The sequence below is a fragment of the Dama dama genome, chromosome 28 (assembly GCF_033118175.1).
Source record: "Dama dama isolate Ldn47 chromosome 28, ASM3311817v1, whole genome shotgun sequence".
Classification (NCBI taxonomy): domain Eukaryota; kingdom Metazoa; phylum Chordata; class Mammalia; order Artiodactyla; family Cervidae; genus Dama; species Dama dama.
Genome location: NC_083708.1, coordinates 40,208,243 through 40,233,209, shown reverse-complemented (window position 1 = coordinate 40,233,209; position 24,967 = coordinate 40,208,243). Strand labels below are relative to the sequence as shown.

At 43.7% G+C, this 24,967-nt stretch overlaps 1 protein-coding gene across 1 annotated transcript in view; it reads left to right on the top strand.

Annotated features, from left to right (window-relative positions):
• The first annotated feature begins 12,293 nt into the window (after positions 1-12,293).
• Positions 12,294-24,967, top strand: part of ARMC2 (armadillo repeat containing 2) — a 126,951-nt gene continuing 114,277 nt past the window's right edge. Inside the window, exons 1-3 of the mRNA XM_061131793.1 lie at positions 12,294-12,492; positions 17,682-17,942; positions 18,420-18,492. Of these exons, the coding sequence (XP_060987776.1) occupies positions 17,725-17,942; positions 18,420-18,492 (291 nt within the window). The 5' untranslated portion in view covers positions 12,294-12,492; positions 17,682-17,724. The remainder of the gene's footprint in view (positions 12,493-17,681; positions 17,943-18,419; positions 18,493-24,967) is intronic.

Here is a 24,967-nt window from a genome sequence, read left to right as displayed (position 1 = left end):
GTTTTTGGCTCCAAGTGTCCATCAATGGAAATGCTAAAACCCATGTGCTCTAAGTTCTTCTCTTCCTCTAGGAGATAACCCGCCTGGATACCCTCTGGATAACCCGCATCATGGTAGCCATTTAAGGTGCTCCCACTGGATGCCCCCTGGTGGCCTTAGGCTGCAACTGCAGCCTCCACATTGTTCAACCTTTTGCCCCAAAGCCACCAGCCCTTCCTTGCTGCCTGCACCTTCATGTCCAACTTGATTGTCAGCTGAAGCCATTCCCGCTGAGAAGGAAAGGAATTTGCTTCTTTAATGCATTATGGCAACCACCGTGCACTCTCTGCTAAGCTTGTACCCTCAGAATCTTACAGCCCATTTTCCTGATCTCTGTTCAGTTTCCCTAGGCCCGGGATCAAAGGACATTTATGTGACACAATGTATTATTGCCTCACAAAAGTCTCTCACCCCTCTTTAACAGCTGGAACACTTGGAGAGTCACAACCAAAAGAATGAAGTTTGGCCATTACCTACACCATACAAGAATTGACTCAAAATGGACCAAAGACTTTACAATGTAAGAGTTAAAATTATAAAACTCTTAGGAGAAAAGAGGAGAAAAATCTTCATGCCCTTGGATTTGGCAGTGGATTCTTGGATATGACACCAAAAGCTTAAGCAAAAGAAAACTAGTCTTGACTAGGAGTATGGGCAGCCATCCTGTTTAGTTCAGTCGCTCAATCATGTCCAACTAATTGTGACCCCATGGCCTGCAGTACACCAGGCTTCCCTGTCCCTCACCAACTCCCAGAGCTTGCTCAAATTCATGTCCATCAAGTGATGCCATCCAACCATCTTATCCTCTATTGTCACCTTCTCCTTCCACCTTCAACCTTTCCTAGCATCAGGGTCTTTTCCAATGAGTTAATTCTTCGCATCAGGTGGCCAAAGTATTGGAGTTTCAGCTTTGGCATCAGTCCTTCCAATGAATATTCAGTACTGATTTCCTTTAGGATGGACTGGTTGGGTCTCCTTGCAGTCCAAGGGACTCTCAAGAGTTTTCTCCAAGAACACAGTTCAAAAGCATAAATTCTTCAGCACTCAGTTTTCGGTATAGTCCAATTCTCACATCCATACATGACTACTGGAAAAACCATAGGTTTGACTAGATGGACCTTTGTTGGCAAAGTAATGTCTCTGCTTTTTAATATGCTGTCTAGGTTGGTCATAGCATTTCTTCCAAGTAGCAAGCATCATTTAATTTCATGACTGCAGTCACCATCTGCAATGATTTTGGAGCCCAGAAAAATAAAATCTGTCACTGTTTCCATTGTTTCCCCATCTATTTGCCATGAAGTGATGGGACCAGATCCATGATCTTAGTTTCCTGAATGTTGAGTTTTAAGCCAACTTTTTCACTCTCCTCTTTCACTTTCATCAAGAGGCTCTTTAGTTCTTCTTTACTTTCTGCCATAAGTCATCTGTGTACCTGAAGTTATTGATATTTCTCCTGCCAACCTTGATTCCAGCTTGTACTTCCTCCAGCCCAGCGTTTCTCATGATGTACTCTGCATATAAGTAAAATAAGCAGGGTGACAATATACACCCTTGATGTACTCCTTTCCCTATTTGGAACCAGTCTGTTGTTCCATGTCCATTTCTAAATGTTGCTTCCTGACCTGCATACAGATTTCTCAAGAGGCAGGTCAGGTGGTCTGGTATTCCCATCTCTTTCAGAATTTTCCACAGTTTATTGTGATCCACACAGTCAAAGGCTTTGGCATTGTCAATAAAGGAGAAGTAGGTGTTTTTCTGAAACTCTCTTGCATTTTCAATGATCCACTGGATGTTGGCAATTTGATCTCTGGTTCCTCTGCCATTTCTAAAACCAGCTTGAACATCTGGAAGTTCACGGTTCACATACTGTTGAAACCTGGCTTGGAGAATTTTGAATATTACTTTGCTAGCGTGTGAGATGAATGCAGTTGTGTGGTAGTTTGAACATTTTTGGCATTGCCTTTTTTTGGGATTGGAATGAAAACTGACCTTTTCCAGTCTTGTGGCCACTGCTGAGTTTTCCATATTTGCTGGCATATTGAGTGCAGCACTTTCACAGCATCATCTTTCAGGATTTGAAATAGCTCAACTGGAATTCCATCACCTCCACTAGCTTTGTTTGTAGCGATGCTTCCTAAGGCCCACTTGACTTCACATTCCAGGATGTCTGGCTCTAGGTGAGTGATCACACCATTGTGAATATCTGGGTCATGAAGATCTTTTTTGTACAGTTCTTCTGTGTATTCTTGCCACCTCTTCTTAATATCTTCTGCTTCTGTTAGGTCCAAACCATTTCTGTCCTTTATTGTGCTCATCTATGCATGAAATGTTTTCTTGGTAACTAATTTTCTTGAAGAGATATCTAGTCTTTCCCATTCTATTGCTTTCCTCTATTTCTTTGCAGTGATCCCTGAGGAAGGCTTTCTTGTCTCTCCTCGCTGTTCTTTGGAACTCCGCATTCAAATGGGAATATCTTTCCTTTTCTCCTTTGCCTTCTGCTTCTCTTCTTTATTCAGCTATTTGTAAGGCCTCCTCAGACAGCCATTTTGCTTTTTTTGCATTTCTTCTTCTTGGGGATGGTCTTGATCCCTGCCTCCTGTACAATGTCACGAACCTCCATCCATAGTTCTTCAGGCACTCTGTCTATCAGATCTAATCCCTTGAATCTATTTCTCACTTCCACTGTATGCTTGTAAGGGATTTGACTTAGGTCATACCTGAATGGTCTAGTGGTTTTCCCTACTTTCTTCAATTTAAGTCTGAATTTTGCAATAAGGAGTTCATGATCTGAGCCACAGTCAGCTCCTGGTCTTATTTTTGCTGACTGTATAGAGCTTCTCCATCTTTGGTTGCAAAGAATATAATCAATCTGATTTTGGTATTGACCATCTGGTGAGGTCCATGTGTAGAGTCTTCTCTTGTGTTGTTGGAAGAGGGTGTTTGCTATGACCAGTGTGTTCTCTTGGCAAAACTCTGTTAGCCTTTGACCTTCATTTTGTACTCTAAGGCCAAATTTGCCTGTTACTCCAGGTATCTCCTGACTTCCTACTTTTGCATTCTAGTCCCCTAAAATGAAAAGGACATTTTTGGGGGGTGTTAGTTCTAGAAGGTCCTGTAGGTCATCATAGAACCATTCAACTTCAGCTTCTTCAGCATTACTAGTCAGGGCATAGCCTTGGATTACTGTGACAATGAATAGCTTGCCTTGGAAATGAATAGAGATCATTCCGTCAGTTTTGAGATTGCATCCAAGTATTGCATTTCAGACTTTTTTGTTGACTATGATGGCTGCTCCATTTCTTCTAAGGGATTCTTGCCCACGGTAGTAGATATAGTGGTCATCTGAGTTAAATTCACCCATTCCAGTCCATTTTAGTTCACTAATTCATAAAATGTCGACATTCACTCTGGTCATCTCCTGTGTGACTGCACAAAGGATGACATTTGCTCTTCATCCTGATGAAACTCCTGGAACCACAGAACCAGAGAGGTAACCCTACCTAAGAGGTGTGTTCTGTCTCTGCACCTGATACAAAAGCTGCTCCTGTCATCTTCTGCGATGGACTGTCTCCTCCCAGAGGAATACTCCCTTATCCACCTGTCCTGGCTAACCATTGATTTCTCACACCTCTGTCTCCTTCCTGGGCCTCTTGTCTTCACTGTCTTCTCCTTGAAATATCACCTGGTACCGCAGACTACTAGAACCCACTTGCCTTCACAGACCCTGAAAGGGAGGCCCAGTAATCTCCCATGGATTCCTTCTCCCAAGTTACAAAGCAGTCAGGGGAAAGATGTGAGGCTTGACCTCAGACTCCAGGCCCTAAGCCCAGGGCTCTTTCCTGGGTAGTTCCCACTGGGCCTGGGCTGACTACTGGGAGGCTGGTGACCCCTGCAGGTGCCTGCCTGCAGGAGCTGATTTGCAGGAGCTCTTTGGCTTATGCTGACGCTGATGGGAAACGAGTTTGTTGGGGCCAAAAGGAATAGAAGGATAAGAAAAAGATAGGGATGGCGGGGGGGGGGGGGTGTTCCTGACCCTTAGCCAGGCCCATGGACTGGTCTTGAGCCCCAGGAGGGAGAAGCGGGTGAGAAGTGAGGATGCCCCACCTGTGAATGGCTGAGTCAGACTCTGGGAGGAAGCTGTGCTGCTCCAGGGCCTGGAGATGGGGTACGCACAGAATCAGGAGAGCCCACCCTAGCACTCCCACCCCAGAGTGGCAGAGTGGGCAGGAGGGCAGACCACACTCTCCCAAAGGAAGTGCTCCCACAGCTGGGGCAGCGAGGAGCCCTCGAGATGGTGTGAATCGAGGGTGTGATGGGACTTGTTTCCGAGCTCAGGTAAGACAGCAGAGCCGTAGGCACTCCCAGAAGTACCTGGCAAGAGACTGGTGGTGACTGGGGCTAGAGGGGCTGGGGGTGACTGTCAGTGTACTGATACCCTGGAACCTATGGGTCATACATCATGACACTGACCCTGAATATCATCTTCTCAAGCCCACATTCACTTGTTCATTTATTCAGCAAGTATTTATGAAACACTTAAATGCTCAATATAGATCAGTATAGATCTATATTGATATGTCAAATCAGTACAGACTACCATTCTTGTATCAAGGATACCCAAAGGTGAGCATGAAGGAAAAGCCCTCTGTTTTCAGGTGCTCACTATCCTGCTTAGCTTATGCAATTCCATTCTCTTCTCCTTGGGCTTCTCCTCTCTGGGACCCAAGTGAATGAGGAGGGTAACATACAGTGAGAAAAATAATTACCAAAAAAGAGATGGCTTGAAGCATCTTTAAGAACTCCCTACAGAGGCATTAATCTTTCTTTTTGGTGAGATTCTTGAGAGTAAGGACTCTTGGAGCATGGGAGGCTTGTAATGTGGGCTCAGAGGACATAAAATGATGCTGTTCCATGTTGGATGAGATTTCCTCATGGCAAATCATGACCTCAGAGTGGGTCCTATCTGGACAACTGCGCTCTGCCTGCAGCTGTTTTAGGAGACCAGCTGGTACAAGATGCAATCACATGGCTTCCTAAGAACTTAAGCCACTTAGCTCAAAGCCTGGCAGATCTTTAGCATTGGGCGCTAGGCTGAAACAGGAGGTGGCACATCGTATCATGAGCAATGGTTGGCTGGGGGCTTGGCTCCTGTAGCTTAATCAGAGGGCAGAGGAAGGTAGGACCAGTGGGGGGTCTGGAGCAGCTGCAGCCAATGGGCAGAGAGTAGCAGAGGCCTTGAGGAACCAGGAGGTCTCCACTCCTGATAAAAAATGCTTTGAACTTAGCCATCTATGCTGAAAATTCCTTCCCTTAGTTGAGTTTGAGCTCTCAAAATCAAAAGGGTTCCAAAACTGAAAAGCTTCTGTTTCTATCCATACCCTAATAAGAACTGTCACAGTGAAGTTTAAAAAAAGACAAAAACACACCATTTGTTTTAACAATCTCTGAGTGTGAACACAGAAAACACACAGAATAATTTCGCTGAGACTTTCAGTGCTGAAATTTCAAGTTTCTTGATCAGGCAAGGTCAATGTTTTCAAGTTTCAGACAGAAATTTTTTTATCCCCAATTTCTGATGGGGAGCAGGGGGTTGTGTATTTACCTCTATGAAATGTGAAGTGTTGGGAGCTCGGATGCAAAGTGCCTTCAAGTGCACAGTGATTATCATGAGTTTTGTAGCTATTGCTTCTGTTGTATTTTTAAATGTTTATTTATCTTGTCATTTATTTGGCTGCACTGGGTCTTAGTTGAGGCATGCTGGATCTTTAAGTTGCTGCATGTGGGATCTAGTTTACTGACCAGGAAGGGAACCTGGCCCCCTGGCATCGGGAACACAGAGACTTAGCCACTGAACCGCCAGGGAAGTCCCATGGCTATTATTAATACCTTTGCATTCTTGGTAGATGATATTTTGGACCCAATTTATATAATAACTTTTAGCTGAATAGCATAAAGAATTGTATGACTCTTCTCATTGCAATGAACATAGGTATTTAGCATCTTTAGCTCTTAAAGATATTACTATTAGCAGCCCAGCTGTGATCAGCTAAATTTGGGATCTGCTAGGAATCCTTCTGTCTGAATGTTGAAACCTAAAGCTGGACTCTACATTTCCTTGATTACCTGAATTCCAAATTAAGCTAAATTAAACTCTTTGCCCTCTATTTAAATTTTCCTTCTTGGCATATTGCCAAGATAATATATCCTTGGGCTGGTAACTCAATAGTACAGAAGTACATTGTTTTGAAAATCAAACTGAATTTGAGAGCCCCAAGAAGCAACAAAGTAAGCTCACCTCCTGGGTGAGCTCCTCTAAGCCATGGGTCTCCAGGCTGGCTGGGGGCTCCTCCTCAGGGCAGCTCACTGCCATCATCACCCAAGAGAGCTGAGACGTTTCTCTCTCCTAGATCCTCAGGTCCCAGGGCCACAGCCTTCTGTGGGGCTGCCAGGCTCTGTGAGCAGACACCGTACACTGGTGTTACCAGGACGAGTGTGGAGAGACAAAGTGCCTGACAGGCCTAGCTCTTCTTTCCCTTTAGCCCCCCCTCGGCAGCACTTCCTCCAGCCCCCTCAGGCCTCTCGCTTTCCCAGAGGAGGTGACCAGCCAGGCCTCACCTCGGGCCTCACTGTCTGGCTCTCACCACTGTTGCTGTTTAGTCACTAAGTTGTGTCCGACTCTTTCACAACCCCACGGACTGTAGCCCACCAGGCTCCTCTGTCCATGGGATTTCCCAGGCAAGGATACTGGAGCAAGTTGCCGTTCCCTTCTCCAGGGGATCTTCTGGACCCAGGGATCAAACCCACACCTCCTGCATTGGCAGGTGAATTCTTTACCACTGAGCCACCTCTAAAATCTAACCCTCAGCCGCCTCTCTGACCACGACCTCCTGCCATGGACTGCTAGGGCTTGGCTGGATCTCAAGAGTCATTTAGCTCACCCTGCACATCCCAGAGGTGAGAAAAGCACAGCTGTTCACGGAGGTGCTCACAGGCACAGGGCTAAGGAGTGTGAAGCCAGGCCTCCTGACTCCCGTCTGGGACTCCTCCTACCATAGCACACTTCTCATTCCCCCCCTCAAACCTCCTCATCCCATCTGTGCCCTCAGGTGACCTCTGACCTCTACCCTCCCCCACACCTCCCAGGCCAGCACACTCTCCTCTCCCTTTCCTCCCCGACTCGGCCTGGGGGCCTGTCACCCGTGCCTTCAGACACCATCCTCTGGGCCATCCCCAGTTCTGGCTGTCCCCAGAAATACATACTATTCCTGCTCATCTCCGTGAGCCATGGCTTACTGTACAGAAAGCCACAGAAATGTCCCGGCTGGATCCACCATTTTTACCACCCGTGTGACCTGGGCAAGTAAAGAAACTAAACCGCAGTTTCCTTGCATGTAAAATGAGTATAATTTTAGAACTTTAGGGTTGAAAGATTTGCCCATTTAAAGTCATGAATGCACTTAGCACACTGCCTGTTATAACCCCCAAATAAATCCTAGTTATTATAATAAGGTAGACACAGAGGCCGCAGTACAGAACGCAGAGGATCTGGGATGTACTTTGCTGGTCAACGGTCAGACTGAGCTTCCCAGGTAGCTCAGTGGTAAAGAATTCATCTGTCAGTGCAGGAGATGCAAGAAAACCCCCTGGAGGAGGAAATGGCAATCCATTCCAGTATCCTTTGCTGGAAAACTTCATGGACAGAGGAACAGTGGGCTATAATCCATGGGAACTCAAAGAGTCGGACATGACTGAATATGCATGCAAGTCCCCAGGGCAGACATTGAGAGCTTGTGGTCAGAGAAAGGTACGTCCAGGACTGCGGTCTGTGAGAGTCACTCGGGTTGCTTCCTGTGGGGTGGACTTGGAGCAGGGGGACAATGCAGTGGGGTCAGAGTAACCAGGTGGAGAAGGCAAGGTAACAGGAGCGGGGGACAGCAAGGACAGCCCCGGATCTGTGAGTCTCATCTCTGCGTCATGCATCATTAGCATCCTCTCTTTTCCTCCTGCTCTGAAGCCAAGGATTCTAGTGACATCTCTGCCTCCTGTTAATCCTGGCTGAGGCCCTCGGACAGGGGAGCTCTGACCTTCACCAGAGCTGGGGTCTTCCCTGCGGGCTGCTGGATGTTACAGCTTTGTCGGCAGCTGTAAAAAACACTTAAACCTCTCCCCTGTGCTCTCCTCCCCCAGCAATGGACCAACAGTGGGGTGAAGGCAGAGCAGAGGCGCTTTCTGCAGCTCTCTGGGTGGTTCTAATGTGGCAGCCACGACTGGGCAGCAGTCAGACCAGAGACCGGTCTCACCTCAGGACTTGGCACCAGACAGCACCCTGCCTGGGCATGACTCTTTCAGTTCTCTCATTCCAGTCTGGATGAGCAGTCCTCAGAATCTCTTGCCTATCCAAAGACAGTCTTCATTAGTTCACCCAGACATTGTGGCAGATGCTGTCAGCATCTATCCAATGGCAGTTGACCCTTCTGCTGAACAGACTCCAGTTGGTTCAGGTTGTGGCATCAGAGAAGAGGGGCTCCTCCCCCAACCCCCAGGGGATGAAATTTGATTGATCTAAATCAATCATGGTCATAGTAATCCTCTTCATCTCTTCCAGAGACTGCCGTGTGGGTATGACACAGTTCTGGCCCATGAAATACAAGAATACAGCTGAGGCGCTTCTGGGAAACTTTCCCTTCTCGGTGTAAAGAGCATGTGAAAAGGGCTCGGCCTCTCCTCTCTCTTCCCTGCTCCGAGAGGCTTGCGTAAGGATGCACAGGTCAGCGCTGCTACCGCCGTCTTGTGACCCGGTGGGGAGATGTGACTGATATTCCTTAATGCCACTCCTCAGCTGCAAGGCCAACCCTGAAACAACCTGCTTTGAGATTTATAGTGAAATAAAATGCTAAATGTCCTTGGTATTTATTTACACTACTTTTCATGGTGGAGGGGAGGGCAGGTATCCTGTCATTCACAGCTGAAAGCTTCCAAAAGATATAGACATCTCATTCAGTAATGCCTCACAGGTGAGTCTGACAAAGAATAGGGGGTTTTGATGGTCTCTCCTGTAGAGGTACTTCAGCAGTTGTTTAAGATGAAGCAATCTGTAGTTAAGACTCCCAACTCAATCCCTGAAAACTAGAATCCCCTTCTGTCCAATGAAATACTAGTTGTCAGAGACTCTTTGTGATCACCTAGTAATTAAGTGGACCCTCTTTGTTATCATCCCCAGCAATGCCTGACTTGACTGCCGCTGCAGAATGCGGCCCAGGTGGTTGTGGGGTTGTGGTAATCAAAAGGCAAGTAAGACTGAAGGTGCAGAGGTAAGAGCTGAGCTCCATTGGGCTTTTTATGTAATTTTTTTTCCAGTGAATACATTTTAGGACCTTTCCTCTGTCTTGTGTCTATCTAGTTCCATGAAATTACTTAATTTCCATTGCATTGTAGATTTTCACCAAGTTGCATTCTGATGTAGTTGCACCTTTAAATTTATATGTAAAGTCTGCATGGGCTATCAATTTGATGAACACCTCACAGGAATTATGTGATAAAAATAATTAAAGCACTGAGATTCCTTATTGACAAAAGCAGAAACTATCTCAAACTGAATATTTGAATTCTAAACTGGTGATTTTTATTCCATGCCAGAAGCAATGTTTTTCTCTCAGAATCATCTTTGTTATTGTCACAAAAATCACTGAGGAAATCGTGAGCATGAAAGAAGTATTTATTTAACTTGTATCTTTTCAAGAGTATGTCTAATGATATACTCTTAAAGATAAGCTATATATATTAAATATTAAGCATATGTAATATAAACTATAGTATAAATTATAAAACCCACTGGTCATCTGTGGTTAAAAATAGCTGTCATTCTGTTATACTTTTGCATCATTAGGGTATGTAAAATTTTATTATTACCTTTTCTACCACCTATATAATTGTCACCTTAACTCTAAACTCAGAAATCCGACATTTTCAGGTGAACATAAAGATTCTTGTTCCTGGTAGCCCCATACAGGAAATATGTTGAGATAAAAGAGGGGAGAAAATGAGAAGCATATATTAACAGTGTCAACAGCCTAGGGGGTACTTCTCACTGCTGTGAACAAGAGGCCTCTGCCTGGAAAATAACATTTATTCATGTATAGTGGTGGATGGCATCAAAACACCAGATCTCAGACCACATTACTAGCCATGTGACTGTGGGTCATTTACTGTCTTTGAACCTCGGTTGTGTCCACTCTCAAATTGTAATACTAATCTCCAAACCAACTACCTCTCAGACCTATTATAAACTCTAAATAAAGTAATAAAAAGGAAATGCTCCAAATGAAAGCAGTTTAGAAACTATAAAGTGCTTTATAAATGTCAGAGACTAAATATTTTCCTCTTTAATCTAAGGTATAAGAAATGTCAATAATTTTGTTTCTACAGTAATTCTACTTACAAGCTTAACTATGTCAAATCTGTTAAATAGCCATCAGGTAACCATGGAGGAACAGCCAGGTCAGTATACCAGGCCATTGCCATGATATCCGCAATATTTTCCCATGTCGTCCCTCAGTGAGGTAAGCCAGGCAGCTTCCTTGCTTTTAAATAATTCTGCCCTTGTCCTTCTTTTCAATCGTTCTGACTTGCCCTGCAGACATTTTTCTGACTGAGCCAGCTAGCTTCACATTCCAGCAGTGTGCTTGCAAGGTCTATTTTGGCCCAAGATCCTAGGTGCAAAGACCATAGTTAGTACCTGGAGGTACAACATCGTTTTAAACTGAAGTTTCAACTGAGATGATAATTGTATAATCGTTAGTTCCAAACTGAAAGTGAGGTAAAGCTCCATAGGGCAAGTTACAAAGAAACACTCAGGCTCCCTGGCCCTAAGGGTCCAGGCTGAGGCTAAAAATAAGGAGTCAGAGAGTGGAAGAGGGGAGAATGTATAAGACAATTTCTTTGAAGAGGAGGGTAAGGGTACCACCTCCCTTATCTCAAACTCAGTGAGAGGTCTTCCCAGTGACTGCAGTTAGATGGTCCACGGAAAACCAAAGCTCCAACCAAGGACAGTATGGAGGGGACGACATGAGACTTCATCCTGAGAGTCTCAGGGACAAGAGATGTATGCGGCCATCTTGAGACCCATCTAAAGGGGCTGGAGCAAACCCTGGATTTCTACGGGATGGGAAGGAACTGAAAGCAACCAGTAATTCATGCAGAGCGGTCGGGAAAGATTTCAAATCTGAAGAAGGCAAATACTTTGTGTTAGGCCCTAAAATTATCCAATCAACTAATAAGTATTTATTGTTTTATTATATGTGAAATCCTGTTGGGTACTTTGAAAACCACTTAGCTCCCTTTAGTTCATTCAGGTTAATATCATTTCCCCTGCCTAACACTATGCCTTACACACAGTATGTGCCCCCAAATATTTTCAATTTAATTATTCTTTACAAGATACTTAGCACCAAAGGATGTGGCATTTTCCCAGTGTTGACAACACTTCAGCTGAAAAATCTCCATATTTAAAAAACGTGGTGCAATCCTGAATGGAGAGTGATTATGGTCTCACTTGTATTTAACACTGTAAAGTGTTGCTGAATGGTCTAACAGGAGAAAACAGAATTTAAGCCAGAAACATAAATGGAGTTCTTCTCACCAGTCAACACTAAGAACAAAAACTGCCGACCGGAGGCCTAGACTTGAATCTACCGCTGTCATTCACTAGACCTCGGGCCTGTATTTCCTCTCCTGTGAATAGGGATGCCAGGGTGGCTTCAACAGGGTGTCAGGGACGCTCAAAATGATAACACACAGTGAAACACTGTAAACTCTGAAGTGCTTCGCCCGTGCAAGGCCTTAATAATAGCAGCAGTTTAACATTCGTTGACAGCCACATGCACAGCGCTTGAAATCTGTTCTCTCAGTCTTCACAACTATCACAAGACCTAGCTAAGTACTATTATTCCCCCCGTTTTACAGATGAGGAGAGTCTGAGAGGGTTAAGCATCTAGTTCAACCTGAACCAGTAAATCCTCAATCTTACCCCTAAACACTAAGCTGCCTTTTCTGTGTATTGTTATTTAATAGAGGCGCTGAGATCTCACACGGGCTCAACGAACGTGGTTCCGTAAATTGCTGATTTAAAAGCAGATGCCTTCCCACTCCGGCTCTCCCACGCGGAACGCCTCGCCCTTTCTCGCCGCACCTGACGCTCTGCCTGCCAGCCTCCGGCCCTCGCCCACGCTCCTCCCACTCCGCCCACGCCTCGGCGTTTCTGCGCAGGCGCGGCGCTGTCTGCGCAGGCCCAGTGGCCGAGCGGCGCCGGGGGACCTGTCAGTCCGTCCTCACCCAGCCCCACCCTGCTGAGCCCCGCCTGCTCTCCTTCGCGGCGGAGGCTGCTGCCTGCGGGAAAACTGGAGGATGAGCTGAATCTCCGCAGTTGTTAAACGTGTCTCCAGCGCTAACCACAAGGTACTTTGGGTCTGGCCGGAAGCCCCCTTCCCTGCGCCCACTCCCAACTCAGTCTCTGGTCCACTCCGCCCGTCCAGCAGCTACCTGGCTCTGCAGGGAGGCGGCCGGGCCGCCCGAGTAAGTAGTTTGTGTACGGTTACCATGGAGACGCAGGCCGGCCGGCCGGGAGGAGCGGGCAGGCGAGCCAGCGGGCTGGCAGGTCGACAGGCGGGCAGGGTGAAGATGCTGCCGCGCTCTGCTCTGGCCTGGACCGGTGGAGGAGGGGGCATTGCCAGGAGTCGGGGAGCCTCTGGCCGCGCGGGAGGTGAGGCTTCCCCTGCAGGTTCACCTGGGACCCCTTCTTCTGTCGTCGCCTTTCTGTCCCTGGATGGGGGGAGCGGTGATGACAGTGAACTGTGCTTGCTCTCGGGGTCGGGTCGCGGATGTCTTTATTTCTACACGCTGAGGTTTAGCCAAGCGCCTGGTGCCTAGCTGAAACTCAGTAGTATTTGTTGAATGAGAGAGTGATAGACAAACGGACTTTGCTTAGGCAGACAGTGACCCAGCCAAAGTCACACAAATTGTACTTGGGCTCCTCTAGGCAACAGATAGGGTCTTAAATAAATAAGCGTATGTGTAACAATATACGTTAAATATATCGTATTACATATAATGTCTTTTATCATCCATTCCTACTAGTGTCACAGCAGACCTTCGGTCTCATCCTGATTTAGAATTATTTTACGTGGTAGAAAAGCAAGTACCACACCTTATTTATATCCTATTTTGTGGATTTATAAAATTCTGTTTGTTTTGACACAGCTGATAGTCAATAAAATACTTAAGATTCTTTTTTCACAAAGCAGAATAGCCTGGTTTAAGTTTTAAAACTTATAAAATATATTAAAAAAAACATTGAACAAATGGCATTTCCTTTCTTTTGCAGTTTCTTTTTTGAAATGCGACTTTTCATTCATGAGAAAATTAATTGTTGTATCCTTTTATCACATAGCTTTGGGACAGTAGTTAACATTTTTTAAGGGCCAGTCACCATGCTAACCCACTTTATGTTAATTACATCATTTAATTTTCAAAACAGTCCTATGAGACAATTACTCTTTACAGCATGCTTTTTTAAATTTATTTTTATTCATTGGAGGCTAATTACTTTACAATATTGTAGTGGTTTTTGTCATACATTGACATGAATCAGGCGTGGATTTACATGTATTCCCCATCCTGATCCCCCCTCCCATCTCCCTCTCCACCCCATTTATAGATGAGGGAACAGAGGTTGTTCAAAACCCTGCCCAAGGTTACACAGCTGCAAATTGTTAAGAGTATTTGAACCTTACTCCAGCATCTAAGCATTTAACCACTGCTTGTTTGGATGCTCATATTATCACAAAAGTCATTCAAAATCACGGTAAATCATTTGATTTGCAGGGGAAAAAAAAAGTGTGTGGAGATGACAAGTCTTTCTCCTATTGCAAACCTCCTAATAGTGCAGTGTTGCATTTAGCAAGAAGGCTCTGTTTCAGATGACTGTTTACAGCAGAGGTAAAGACAGATGTTTATAATTAGGTATAAACTTATAAATGATGACTTACAACCTTTCCCCTAACCGATAAGAAATACTTTGTTTGAAAAGGTCTCCAGTTTCAAATTTCCTTCTGCTGGTGGTGTTCATCCCCTAGAGTTTCTGTGGACATCATAAACTCAAGACAGTGATGCAGGACAGAACTCAGCTGCTACTTTCCCTTTGTAGTCCACATCTCCTTCTGTTTTCTTTTAAAAGGTCACCTTGCCCTCCCAAGGTTTGCATGTCATCTCTGTCCCCTTCCTGCCCTCTCAGATGCCAGATCCTGCTTCATGTTCTTGGTGCCACTTACTTGTTGTCATCTCTCTTCTTACCTCTGTTTCGCCTTTACTCCTCTACTTCAGGCTTTTCATTCCCCATCCACTAGTCATGACGTTTATCAAGTCTTACTCCATGCTGGGCAACTCAAAGCGAAAGCAAGAAAGCAAAAAGGGGTTAAGTTTGATCTCCTATTGCCACTTGAAATAAAGCCCCATGTGTTTTCTTAATCCACTCTAACAGATGCCTCCAGTTCAGAAGCCATGCAACCTTCATCTGGATGTTTTCTAGCTAGGGTCTGTATTTGGAGTCCAGTTATTATGCACATGCCAACTTTCAGCTGCGCTTCTCACGGAGAACAGGCTCCGAGTCTGGTGGGGCAACACCAGGTGCATAGGCAGTTCTAACCCAGTGAGGGAAGAGGTCTACTGATGGAGGCCACAAGGGACCTTGTGGAGCATGCGGGAGGGACACCTAACAGGCTGGGAAGGTGGGAGAGGCTTGTCCAGGAAAGCTTTCTCGAGGACCTCTAGGAGGTAGCTGGGTTATATAAAAACTGCCTGATTTTGTCCCTTCTAGTTTTTTCCATCCTGCCCATCCCTGCCATCATTTCATGCCACAACATCTTGTAATTTGCTTATCAGCTTTTATTTACTTTCTTTACCTGCCATTCATTTCTCTCCCTGCTACGACTCCAGTCTTCATTTCCAGGGCTGCTCCTTGTCCAGCACACACCTGGTGTATCCCTGATACTCTGCCTTGGCTCACTCGTTGACTTACCTGGAAACTCCTCCTCTACTCCAGCCTCAGTGTCAGTCATTGTCATTTGCTCAAATTCAGACCATTTTCCAGAACCCAGCTCAAACATCGTCTCCTCCAGGAAGTCTGACACCCCCCAATCAGAAATCTCTTTCTCTTTCCTAATCACATGGTAGTTTATTTTTATTTATTTTTTTGCCCCCATCAGTTTCTACCTTGTATTAAAAGCATGTGAGCATAAGCAGGGTTGATACTCAGCTGGTTCACACTGAGAAGTCTATTCTGCTTGTGAAGACACGTGCATGTTTCTGTATTGGGGTGTAAATAGCTGCAGCCCTGAGGCCTCTGAGTGCCCCACCTTCCACCATCCAGTCTAGTGGGTAATACTTTGAATATCTTCAGCTCTGGGAACATGTGTGCAATTGCTTAAGACTTTGTCCATCTCACAGAATTAAATGAGATGATATACTTGAGAGTACTTAGCACACTGCTTGGTATTAAAGTACATGTTGCACTAGAATTAGTGGTCCTTGCCTGAGAGTGAAGACAGTGTTTTTTCTTGTCTGTATCACCAGAGATCCAAATGGATGAAACAGCTGAATCGATTCGTTCCAGTTGTCAGGAGGATTTTTGTAAAGTTAAAATTTCTGTAATACTACTGTGTTATGGCTCAGGCATGCTTTACTGTAATAGACAAATGGATCATTTTTTAAATTGGCAAAAACCATCTCTAATAAGAATTTGTAATTTAATAATTATGAAGGAAATACCCCCTCAAACCCACTTCTAACTCAGTTCACTTGCATTATCGAACATTTCCATGTTTGATTTGGTTAATACTATACTAATATTGATATGATAATAGATTAATTGTGCAGATAACACATTATTGAAAGGGTTTCTCAAAGTGTAACTGCTGAAGTGAGAGTTGCAGAGGAGAGGAAAAGGGAGAAAGTCGGGTTAGAGTTGATGGTAAGAATTTATAGACAAATAGGTTTTTAAACCCATTACGTACATCGTTTCCGCTGGTATGTGTGTGTGTATATATATATATTTAATTAGCATTGAGTATTTTTTAGTAAAGAGTCTATCATATCATATATTAGAAATACATGTACCAGGTCTGCTGGTTTTTGTTAGTGGTTCTAATGTACATAATTCTGGAGACCTTGCTTACATTCAAATGCCTGTATCGAAAATTTCCGGAATAGCATTGCTTATCTAGTAATTTTTTTTTTTTTTTTTTACTGTTTTTACTTCACCCTCTGGCCTTTTCCTGTGAAAAGAATTACATATTGTTTGTAATTATCATTATATTCTTTTCTTCAAAAACTCTTAGAGTGGATAGAACTAAACAAATGTTCTTGTTGCCTGTTGTTAAGTAACACCTTAATGTACAGAATCATAATATGGTAAATCCTCTTTGGTTGTCTGAGGAATCATCTGTTGATTCTACTTACAGAAATGGATTGTTTTCAGTTTCCTTGGATATATTTCACAAAACCTTTTTTTTTTTTTTGCAGAAGTTATTCTAAAATTGGGCAACCGAAATATATGAATAATTTTACAGACTTCAGTCTCCCTAGAGATACAACATTTTCAGAAGATTGGTTTTTCTTTTATTTTAAATGAATGAATACTTAATACCACATACTAATTAGAATTAAGTTTTTAAAATCTCAACTATTTTAAAATGTAAAGCTGTCACAGTTGTGTTGCCAAGTTAGCCAGGCCTCTGGGGCACACAAGCATTTAAGAAGAATGTGTAACCTCAAGGGATGGGATGGTGGGGTGGGAGGGAGGCGCAAGGAGATATATGTATACTTATAACTGATTCACACTGTTGTATGGCAGAAACTAATACAACATTGTAAAGCAATTATATCCCAATTTTTAAAAAATTTAAAAAGAGGGGTGTGTATCCTCATGGCCCTTGTGCATGACTGTACCTCTTTCACTGAGGGCAGTGTCTTGGGAAAAGATCATTTGATATTTTGTTATTTATTCATGTAGGACATTAACTCAAATTGAAGGCAGTTTGAATCAACTCATTCAGATATATCATAGGTGAATGTAAGGCTGAACCTATCTACAATTATAAAAGCTAGTATAGTTTGGATAGAGACCGCATCTGACTAACCTTAATCTTATACTGGCATTTGGTGTGGAGGGCAGTGGGAAAGAAAGGGAAACATCAGTTAAGTAGAACCATATACTTCAGTTAACAGAACCCCCCTCCCACCTTGCCTGTGGATCTCCCATCTGTAAAATGATTGGAGACCTTGAGATGATTTTCCATTCTTAGGGTTTCTTCTTTCGCAACTTACCTTCTTTCCGTCCAGGTTTAACTTCAGTCTGTGTCTCCTCCCTGCTTGTCATTCCCTCAATTGCATGTATTCCCTAAGGCATCACTGTGCACATCCATCCTGATCTTCAAAGTGTAACTGCCTGGTCGATTTTTAATTAAAAGTTGTGATTTTTTTTTCCCAAGTTTAATGTACAGGAATGGTGTAAGCATGTATGGGTAGGTTTGAGGACTCCTTTCTAAATGACTGGATGAAAATAGTTGGTATTTTGTGCCCTGTATATGCAGGGTGTGGTGTCTTCCTGAAGAACATTGCACTTTAAAAGGAAAGATGCTGTCTCCAAATGATAAAAAGTTAGAAAAGCTGGATCCGTTTTACCGACCTTCACTGTCCAAGCAGAAGACCAGTGCAGAAATCATAAGTGAAGCACGAAATGCCTTACGAACTGTTGGGACCCAAAGACCATTTACACCACGGGAAGACCTAAGAAAACTATTTGGGCCTGCATCTTCAAGAACACCAGAAAACAGACCTCCATCCTCCTTCAGGTATTTAGCTCTTCTCTTGTCTGTACACTCAAATGTGTATGTGTCACCAGATGACATTTTTCCTTAATTCTAGGTTTGGATAGTTGCTTTGTTTGACTTCTGCTAATTATATCACTTATATCTGTCCAAGATTTCTAAAGATAATTCCAAACCTTGGGTCCAAGGAGCTGGCTGTGGTTGGAAATGGTTAATAAGGGTTGTTATACCAACTTTATAAAGTCGTGTGAACAAAGCTTTAAAAAAATTACTATATACCTTCCATTTTTTAATTATTCACTATTTTTAGTCCTCCTAAAAGCAAGAGAAGAGTTGTTAAAAATGTTTAAAGTAACTATGGTTTTTAAGAATTTTGTCTCCCTCAAGGCTTATGCGCTGAATGCTTTTACTTGTTGTGGAGTTCGAGTTAACTAGCGTATACTAGAAATAAAAGAAATGATTATTCACAAACTTATGTTTCTGTTCCATCTCCTGTGCTAGCGTCCATGCATCCAGTTTTGAGTTCTCTGATTCCAGGCCCATCTCTGGCACACGTCTCAGTCCACTGGAGCTTGTGAGTACTTTATATTACCATGGGTGTCGTGAAATGGAATTGGCCACAGTACTTGGAATCAGCACATATATTCTAAGAGGATGATCACATAGACCTAAATGTATTAATAATTTAATATGAAATCAAATTCTTTTATGTCTTTCCAAATATAATCGTTAGTACCTAATGAAACGCTTTTATTATCCACCAGTAGTTTGATAGGGCTTCCCAGGTGGCTCAGTGGATAAAGAATCTGCCTGCAATTCAGGAGATGCAAGTTTGATTGCTGGTTCGGGAAGATCCCTGGAGTAGGGCATGGCAACCCACTCCAGTATTCTTGCCTGGAGAATCCCATGGACAGAGGAGCCAGCAGGCTACAGTCCATAGGGTCGCAAAGAGTCAGACACAACTGAAGCAGCTGAGCATGTACACACTCATAGTTTGATAACAAAGAGGAATTTTAGAAATATATGAAAACTGGCAAACAGAATGTTTCACAGTATTCTTAAAGTTATGTGCATGTATTATGTTTTTAATAGTTACGTACACAAATAAATTATAGACACATGTACATAGAGTCAAAAAAAAAAAAACAAAACAACCCTCCAGCAGTCTCCTGTCCCCTTATTTTTCATTCTCCACTCCCCAGTGGCTTTCATTTTAAACTCTATTGGCACATTTTTTTTTTTTTTTTTTGGTGTTTACATCCAGATTTTTAAATAACGCAGTGTCTTGCTGCTCTCTGACTTGAAAGCTTGAGGAATTATCTAATGACTTCCCAGTAGGAAAGAGGAAGATTTAACTCTTGTCTGCCTCCAGCGCCTCCTCACAGCACATTCACCGTTTCTGTCTCTGCTGCCACTCACTATATAGATACAGCAAAATTTTGGTTAGAACCCTTTTTTCTGACTGTGATTGTATAAATTCAGTTTATAGCTGAACCTTGAACTAATGATTGGTGATGATTACTTCTCCCTATCTGTACCACTTTTTGTCTTCCCTAGTGTTAATAGTTGCCCTGCTTTAATAGTATTATATTATTATTGTTTCAGTTCTAAATTCTTCAGGCCTTAATTTCCTTCATATATTCAGGCACAGGAGATATTTTTTTGATTCATCTCCTTGGAGAACTTTCCACAATCCCTTCCTGGAACACTCGTCCTGGCATCTTGCACACAGCTCACTCCTGTTTCTAGTAATGGCTTTCCTATTTCCTGTATCCCAAGTCCTCCTCTTTCCTGATTGACTCTTACTTTAGCAGAGTACTCCCTCCAACAGCTTCTCGAGAGAGGACATATGGGAGATAAATTATTTGAGACCTTGGTTGCTGCTTTTTCTCTTTGGAAGTTTGTAGGATTTTTCTTTTTGTTCCCAGTGTTCTGAAATGTCCTGTTACTGAGCACCTCAGATGTAAAATCTAGTGGCCTTCAGCTCTGGGAAATGTCCTTGAGTTATTTTGATGTGTTTTCCCCTCTTGTCTGTTCTGTTTGCCCTTTCTGGAATTTACTATTCAGGTGTAGGATCCCCTGGACTGGCACTTCAGTTCTCCTATTTTTCTTTTTTCTGTTTCCCATCATTTTTTGAATGAGACTTTGTCTTCTAATCCTTTTGTTGGGTCCTTTTCAATTCTAGGATGGTATTTCTAATTTCCAAAAGCTTTTCCCTCTCTAAATTATCTTTTTCTTAGGAATGGTATTCTGTTCTTATTTCATGGTTGTAGCATCTTATTCAGTTGCTCAGTCATGTCTGATTGTTTGCAACCCCATGGACTGCAGCACACCAGGCTTCCCTGTCCTTCACCTTTTCTGGGAGTTTGCGCAAACTCATGTCCATTGAGACAGTGATGCCATCCAGCCATCTCATCCTCATCCCCTTCTCCTCCTGCCTTCCATCTTTCCCAGCATCAGAGTCTTTTCCAATGAGTCCGCTCTTTGCATCAGTTGGTCAAAGTATTGAAGCTTCAGCATCAGTCCTGCCATGAATACTCAGGGTTGATTCCTTTAGGATTGACTGCAATCCTTGCAGTCCAGGGGACTCTCAAGAGTAGCATCTTTTCTTAGTATATTAATGGTAGTTTTGGTTTTTTAATTGTTCTTTTAAAACTTCTGTTGCTTTTGTGATGTATATATGTGTGTCTTCAACAACTGAAATTTATTTTCTCACAGTTTTGGAGATTAGAAGGCCAAGATCAAGGGGGCAGCGCTGGTGCTTTCTTGAAGCTTTTCTCCTTGGCTTATAGATGGCCGTCTTTTCCTCTGTGTCTCTGTTGCAGTTTTATATTTGTCTTGGTCTCTTTTTTCTTATCAGAGATTCTCCTCTGATAGCTCATGCTGCTTATTTGGCTGTTCTTATATTTTGGCTTGTATTTGGCTGTTCTTATTTGGCTTGAGAGTAGAAGCATGTGGAACAGGTTGGTCAATCCTTAGCTGATACCTACCCAAACCTACATTTAGCAGGGTTTGACTGGGCTTTGTTGTTTATAAAACCCCCAACAACGTATCTGTTTAGGGCTTTCCTTGTAAGCTAGTCAGTTCTCTGTTAAGTTTTTCTTGGAGGATAAAGACTGAGTGCTGACTATTGGGCTGTAGTTGTCCAGCTTTTTATACCAAAGAAAGAGCCCAGAGTCAACAACAAAGACATCAGTTATAGGGGGCAGTTTCCCTGGCTCATTGCATGCGCACTGAGTTGCTTCAGTCATGTCCGACTGTTTGTCACTCCATGGACTGTAGCCCTCCAGGCTCCTCTGTCCATGGGATTCTCCAGGCAAGAATACTGAAGTGGGTTGCCGTGCCCTCCTCCAAGGGATCTTCCCAACCAAGGAATCAACCTCGCATCTCTTATATCTCCTGCACCGGCAGGCAGGTTCTTTACCACCAGCGCCATCTGGGAAACTAGCAAAGGGGCATGCCCATCACTGCCAGTTTGTTAAGCTATCAGGTGGAGATATTCTGATCTAAAGATTAGAAAGGTCACCAGCTTGGAGGGAGCAAGTAGGTAGGAAGGTTTGTTGTGTGAGTAGAGTGCAGGTAAGATAGATGCTATTCTGGGGGGGGACGTAGAGAACAGTCATCTTGAGTGGCCTGACCGTAGACCAACTCCCAGGAGCCAAGAGGAAGAGGGTACGAATGCCTAGCATTCAGTGCATAAACATCCAATTAGTATCTATGTTTACATTAAGTACCCTGACCCTCAACAGTGCCTGGTTAGCCAGAGACACTGTTTTACCCTCTCTGAAGGACAAACCTCCCATCTGTTCCTGGGTTCAGTAGCCTGACTGCCTGCAGCTGGGAGGGAAGCAGTTACCTAGACTTTCAGCCAATTCTCCTTATTTCAGACGCATTTTTTCAGGCAAATATTTCAGATATTTCAGTACCTGGTGATACCAGTTCCTTAGACTTTCACAGAATTAGAATGTTAGTCAAGCAGCTTCTCAATTTTTATTACTGTTTATGTCTGCATGCTTGTGAATGTATGTTTGTGTGTATGCATGTTTGTCATTGGTGAACTATTTTAAAGGAAGTTGCAGTCCTTATAAGACTTCATCCACAAAAATTTAAGTGTGCATCTCATATAAATAGGGACAGCCTCCCATACAACCACAATGCTATCATCAAAGCACAGAAAGTTAACATTATTCAGTAGCTATTTAATGTACAGTTCATATCTGAATGACCCCAGTTGTTTCAAAATGCATCTTTTATTCCCAAATACTCATCAAAATGCCTCTGTGAGGAAGACTGTACTTGTTCTTATATTGCAGATGACAAAAAATAAGATACCAAATTAGCAAGCATGAACCAATGTGCAGTAAGTACTTTGTCAACCATTGTTGACACATGTCTTCTTGCACCTACAGCCTTGGAAACCACTTGTTTTTGAAGCAGCTACAGCAAGAGGGGCCCTTGAGTGGTCAGTCTGCTGTGTTGCTAAGTGGTTCTCCATTCTACAGTTTTGCCATTTGACTCCTATGATTTGTTTTTAATATTGCTGTAATTTTGGGGGACTCACTCAATTTGGGTCTACTCTTTCCTACAAATCTCAGTTCCTAGAGTTCACTTGGTCCCTGTTAAGCAGAGAGAATGTTGGCAATTGCCCCTGTTTAAGGTCACTGCAATTAAATTCCTTTACTGTAGGATGATTGGGTGCTATGTGCAAAGTCAAAGCAGGAGAAGAGTAACTCTGTTAGTTTGAAATTTTTTTTTTTCTTATACTGAATTACATAAAGGTTTTTGGGCATATTTCCTTTCAAACAAGAAACCTTGGAGCTCTTAGTCAAAAAAAAAAAAAAAAAAAACAACTCTGAAAGTGACCTCATAATTACCTCCCCTTCCACTTTCTTTGCCCCTTTCCACCTCACCTTTTAAAGAATTCTTTGAAAAAAAAAAAAAGAATTCTTTGGTGCTGCAACCACTAAATTAACAAGCAGGAAGGAGATCTGGGGCAATGGGAGCCCAGGGAAAGGGAAGGGAGTAGTGACCCCTGGAGGGTCGGGGAGGGGTGGTGCCTACTTAAGTCCCTTAAGGATGCGGTTGCTGAATTTGTTAAGATCTCAGCAATTGAATTTCAGCCCTTTTTTGATCTGGGACATGTTCTCAGGCTGGTTTGCCTTTTGATAATTCCTCAACCAGCAGTCAGGCAGGGAAGAGGGACCTGGGAAGAGCAGCCCATTCCAATTCCTGCATTTAACAAATCCTCTCAGCTCTTCACACTTGTACATTGATCCCTCTGTCTGTCTCTCCCCGCCTGTCTGTCCTGTGCTCCCCCGCCCCGCCTCCACCACAGCCTTCAGCAGGAGTGGGCTGCCTACACTCAGGGCACACTGGGCTTGGCTCACTCACCAGGGTTCCTATCAGCACCTGTAATCCTATAAGTCAAGGGAAAGAAAGTGAAGTCACTCAGTCATATCAGACCCTCTGTGACCCCATGGAACGTAGCCTACCAGGCTCCTCCGTCCAGGAGTACTGGAGTGGGTTGCCATTTCCTTCTCCAGGGGCTCTTCCCGACCCAGGGATCGAACCCAGGTCTCCCTCATTGTAGAAGAGAGGCTTTACTGTCTAAGCCACCAGGGAAATCAAGTCAAGGGAAAGCACTGCAGTGTGTAGTATGCCATGAGCATTTATACACACCCACTGTGTGTGTGACCTGCTATGTAAGTGAGCCACAAACAACTTTCTCTTAGCATCTCTCCCCTTTCTCAGAGCAGTTCTGAGACGTGGGGCTGTTGTGTGGTGGTAGTTATTGCATCACTATTGTCAGAACAGAATTCTCCTTATGTTTATGAAACTTACAAAACCTAGTTATTTGAGCTCCAAGTTGGGCTCCCCTGGTGACTCAGTGGTAAAGAACCTGCCTGCCAATACAAGAGAAGTGGGTTAGATCCCTGCATCAGGAAGATCCCCTGGAGAAGGAAATGGCAACCCACACCAGTATTCTTGCCTGGGAAATCCCAAGGACAGAGGAATCTGGTGGGCTACAGTCATGGGATTGCAAAGAGTTGGACATGACTTAGCAACTGAGCATACACCTTTTTATTAAACCTTTTATTGACCTATAGAAAAGACACAGATCATAAGAGTGCAGCTTCATAAATTTATGCAAACTCAACATACCAGGTAACCAGCACTGAAAAGGAAGTAACATGTAGTTTCCAGCACCCCAGAAACCACCTTCCCAGGGTAACCACTGTCCTGACTTCTCACAGCATAGATTAGTTCCAGCCGGTTTCTGTATCTTGTGCTGTGCTTAGTTGATCAGTCATTTCTGATACTCTTTGCAACCCCATGGACTGTAGCCCACCAGGCTCCTCTGACCCTGGGGATTCTCCGGGCAAGAATACTGGAGTGGGTAGCGATGCCCCCCTCAAGGGGATCTTCCCAACCCAGGGATGGAACCCAGGTCTCCCGCATTGCAGGCAGATTCTTCACTGTCTGAGCCACCAAGGGAGCATGCATGTCTTTTATAGTATTTAACAAGTAGAACAAAACTGAATATATATTTTAAAGAGAAAGTGACTTAGGAGCCCATGTGTCCCTTTGGGCTGGGGGAGATCCGGGGTAAGAAAGTGCAGAATGAGAATGTCAAACAGTGTTTTTTCTTTCACTATTTCTGAAACAAATGGTGACATTACTGCAGTGAGTTGCATGCTGAGGGTGACAGAGGAGCCCAGAGGACCTGTGGAGAAAATCATAGTAATAGAAATGCACCTACAATTGCCACATCCAAAGGCTATGTCCTTGGGGGAGTTTTTTAATAGGTACTTGCTTTGAGACTTCCAAGAGGGGTGAGGGGCGGGTGGGGTGTGCACGTGTGGGTGCTGTGGCTTTACAAATGAAATCACGGCGACTTTCTGAGGTTGGAGATCTTGGACCCCCTTTTCTAGTCTTCATGTAGAGTGGGATTTCACCTTCCCAGCTGGTAATCTGGGGGAGCTAGGTCAGAACTTGGTTAAGGCTCCCCTGCCCCCATGCTCAGATGAGAGTTAAGGCCAGCCAGATGC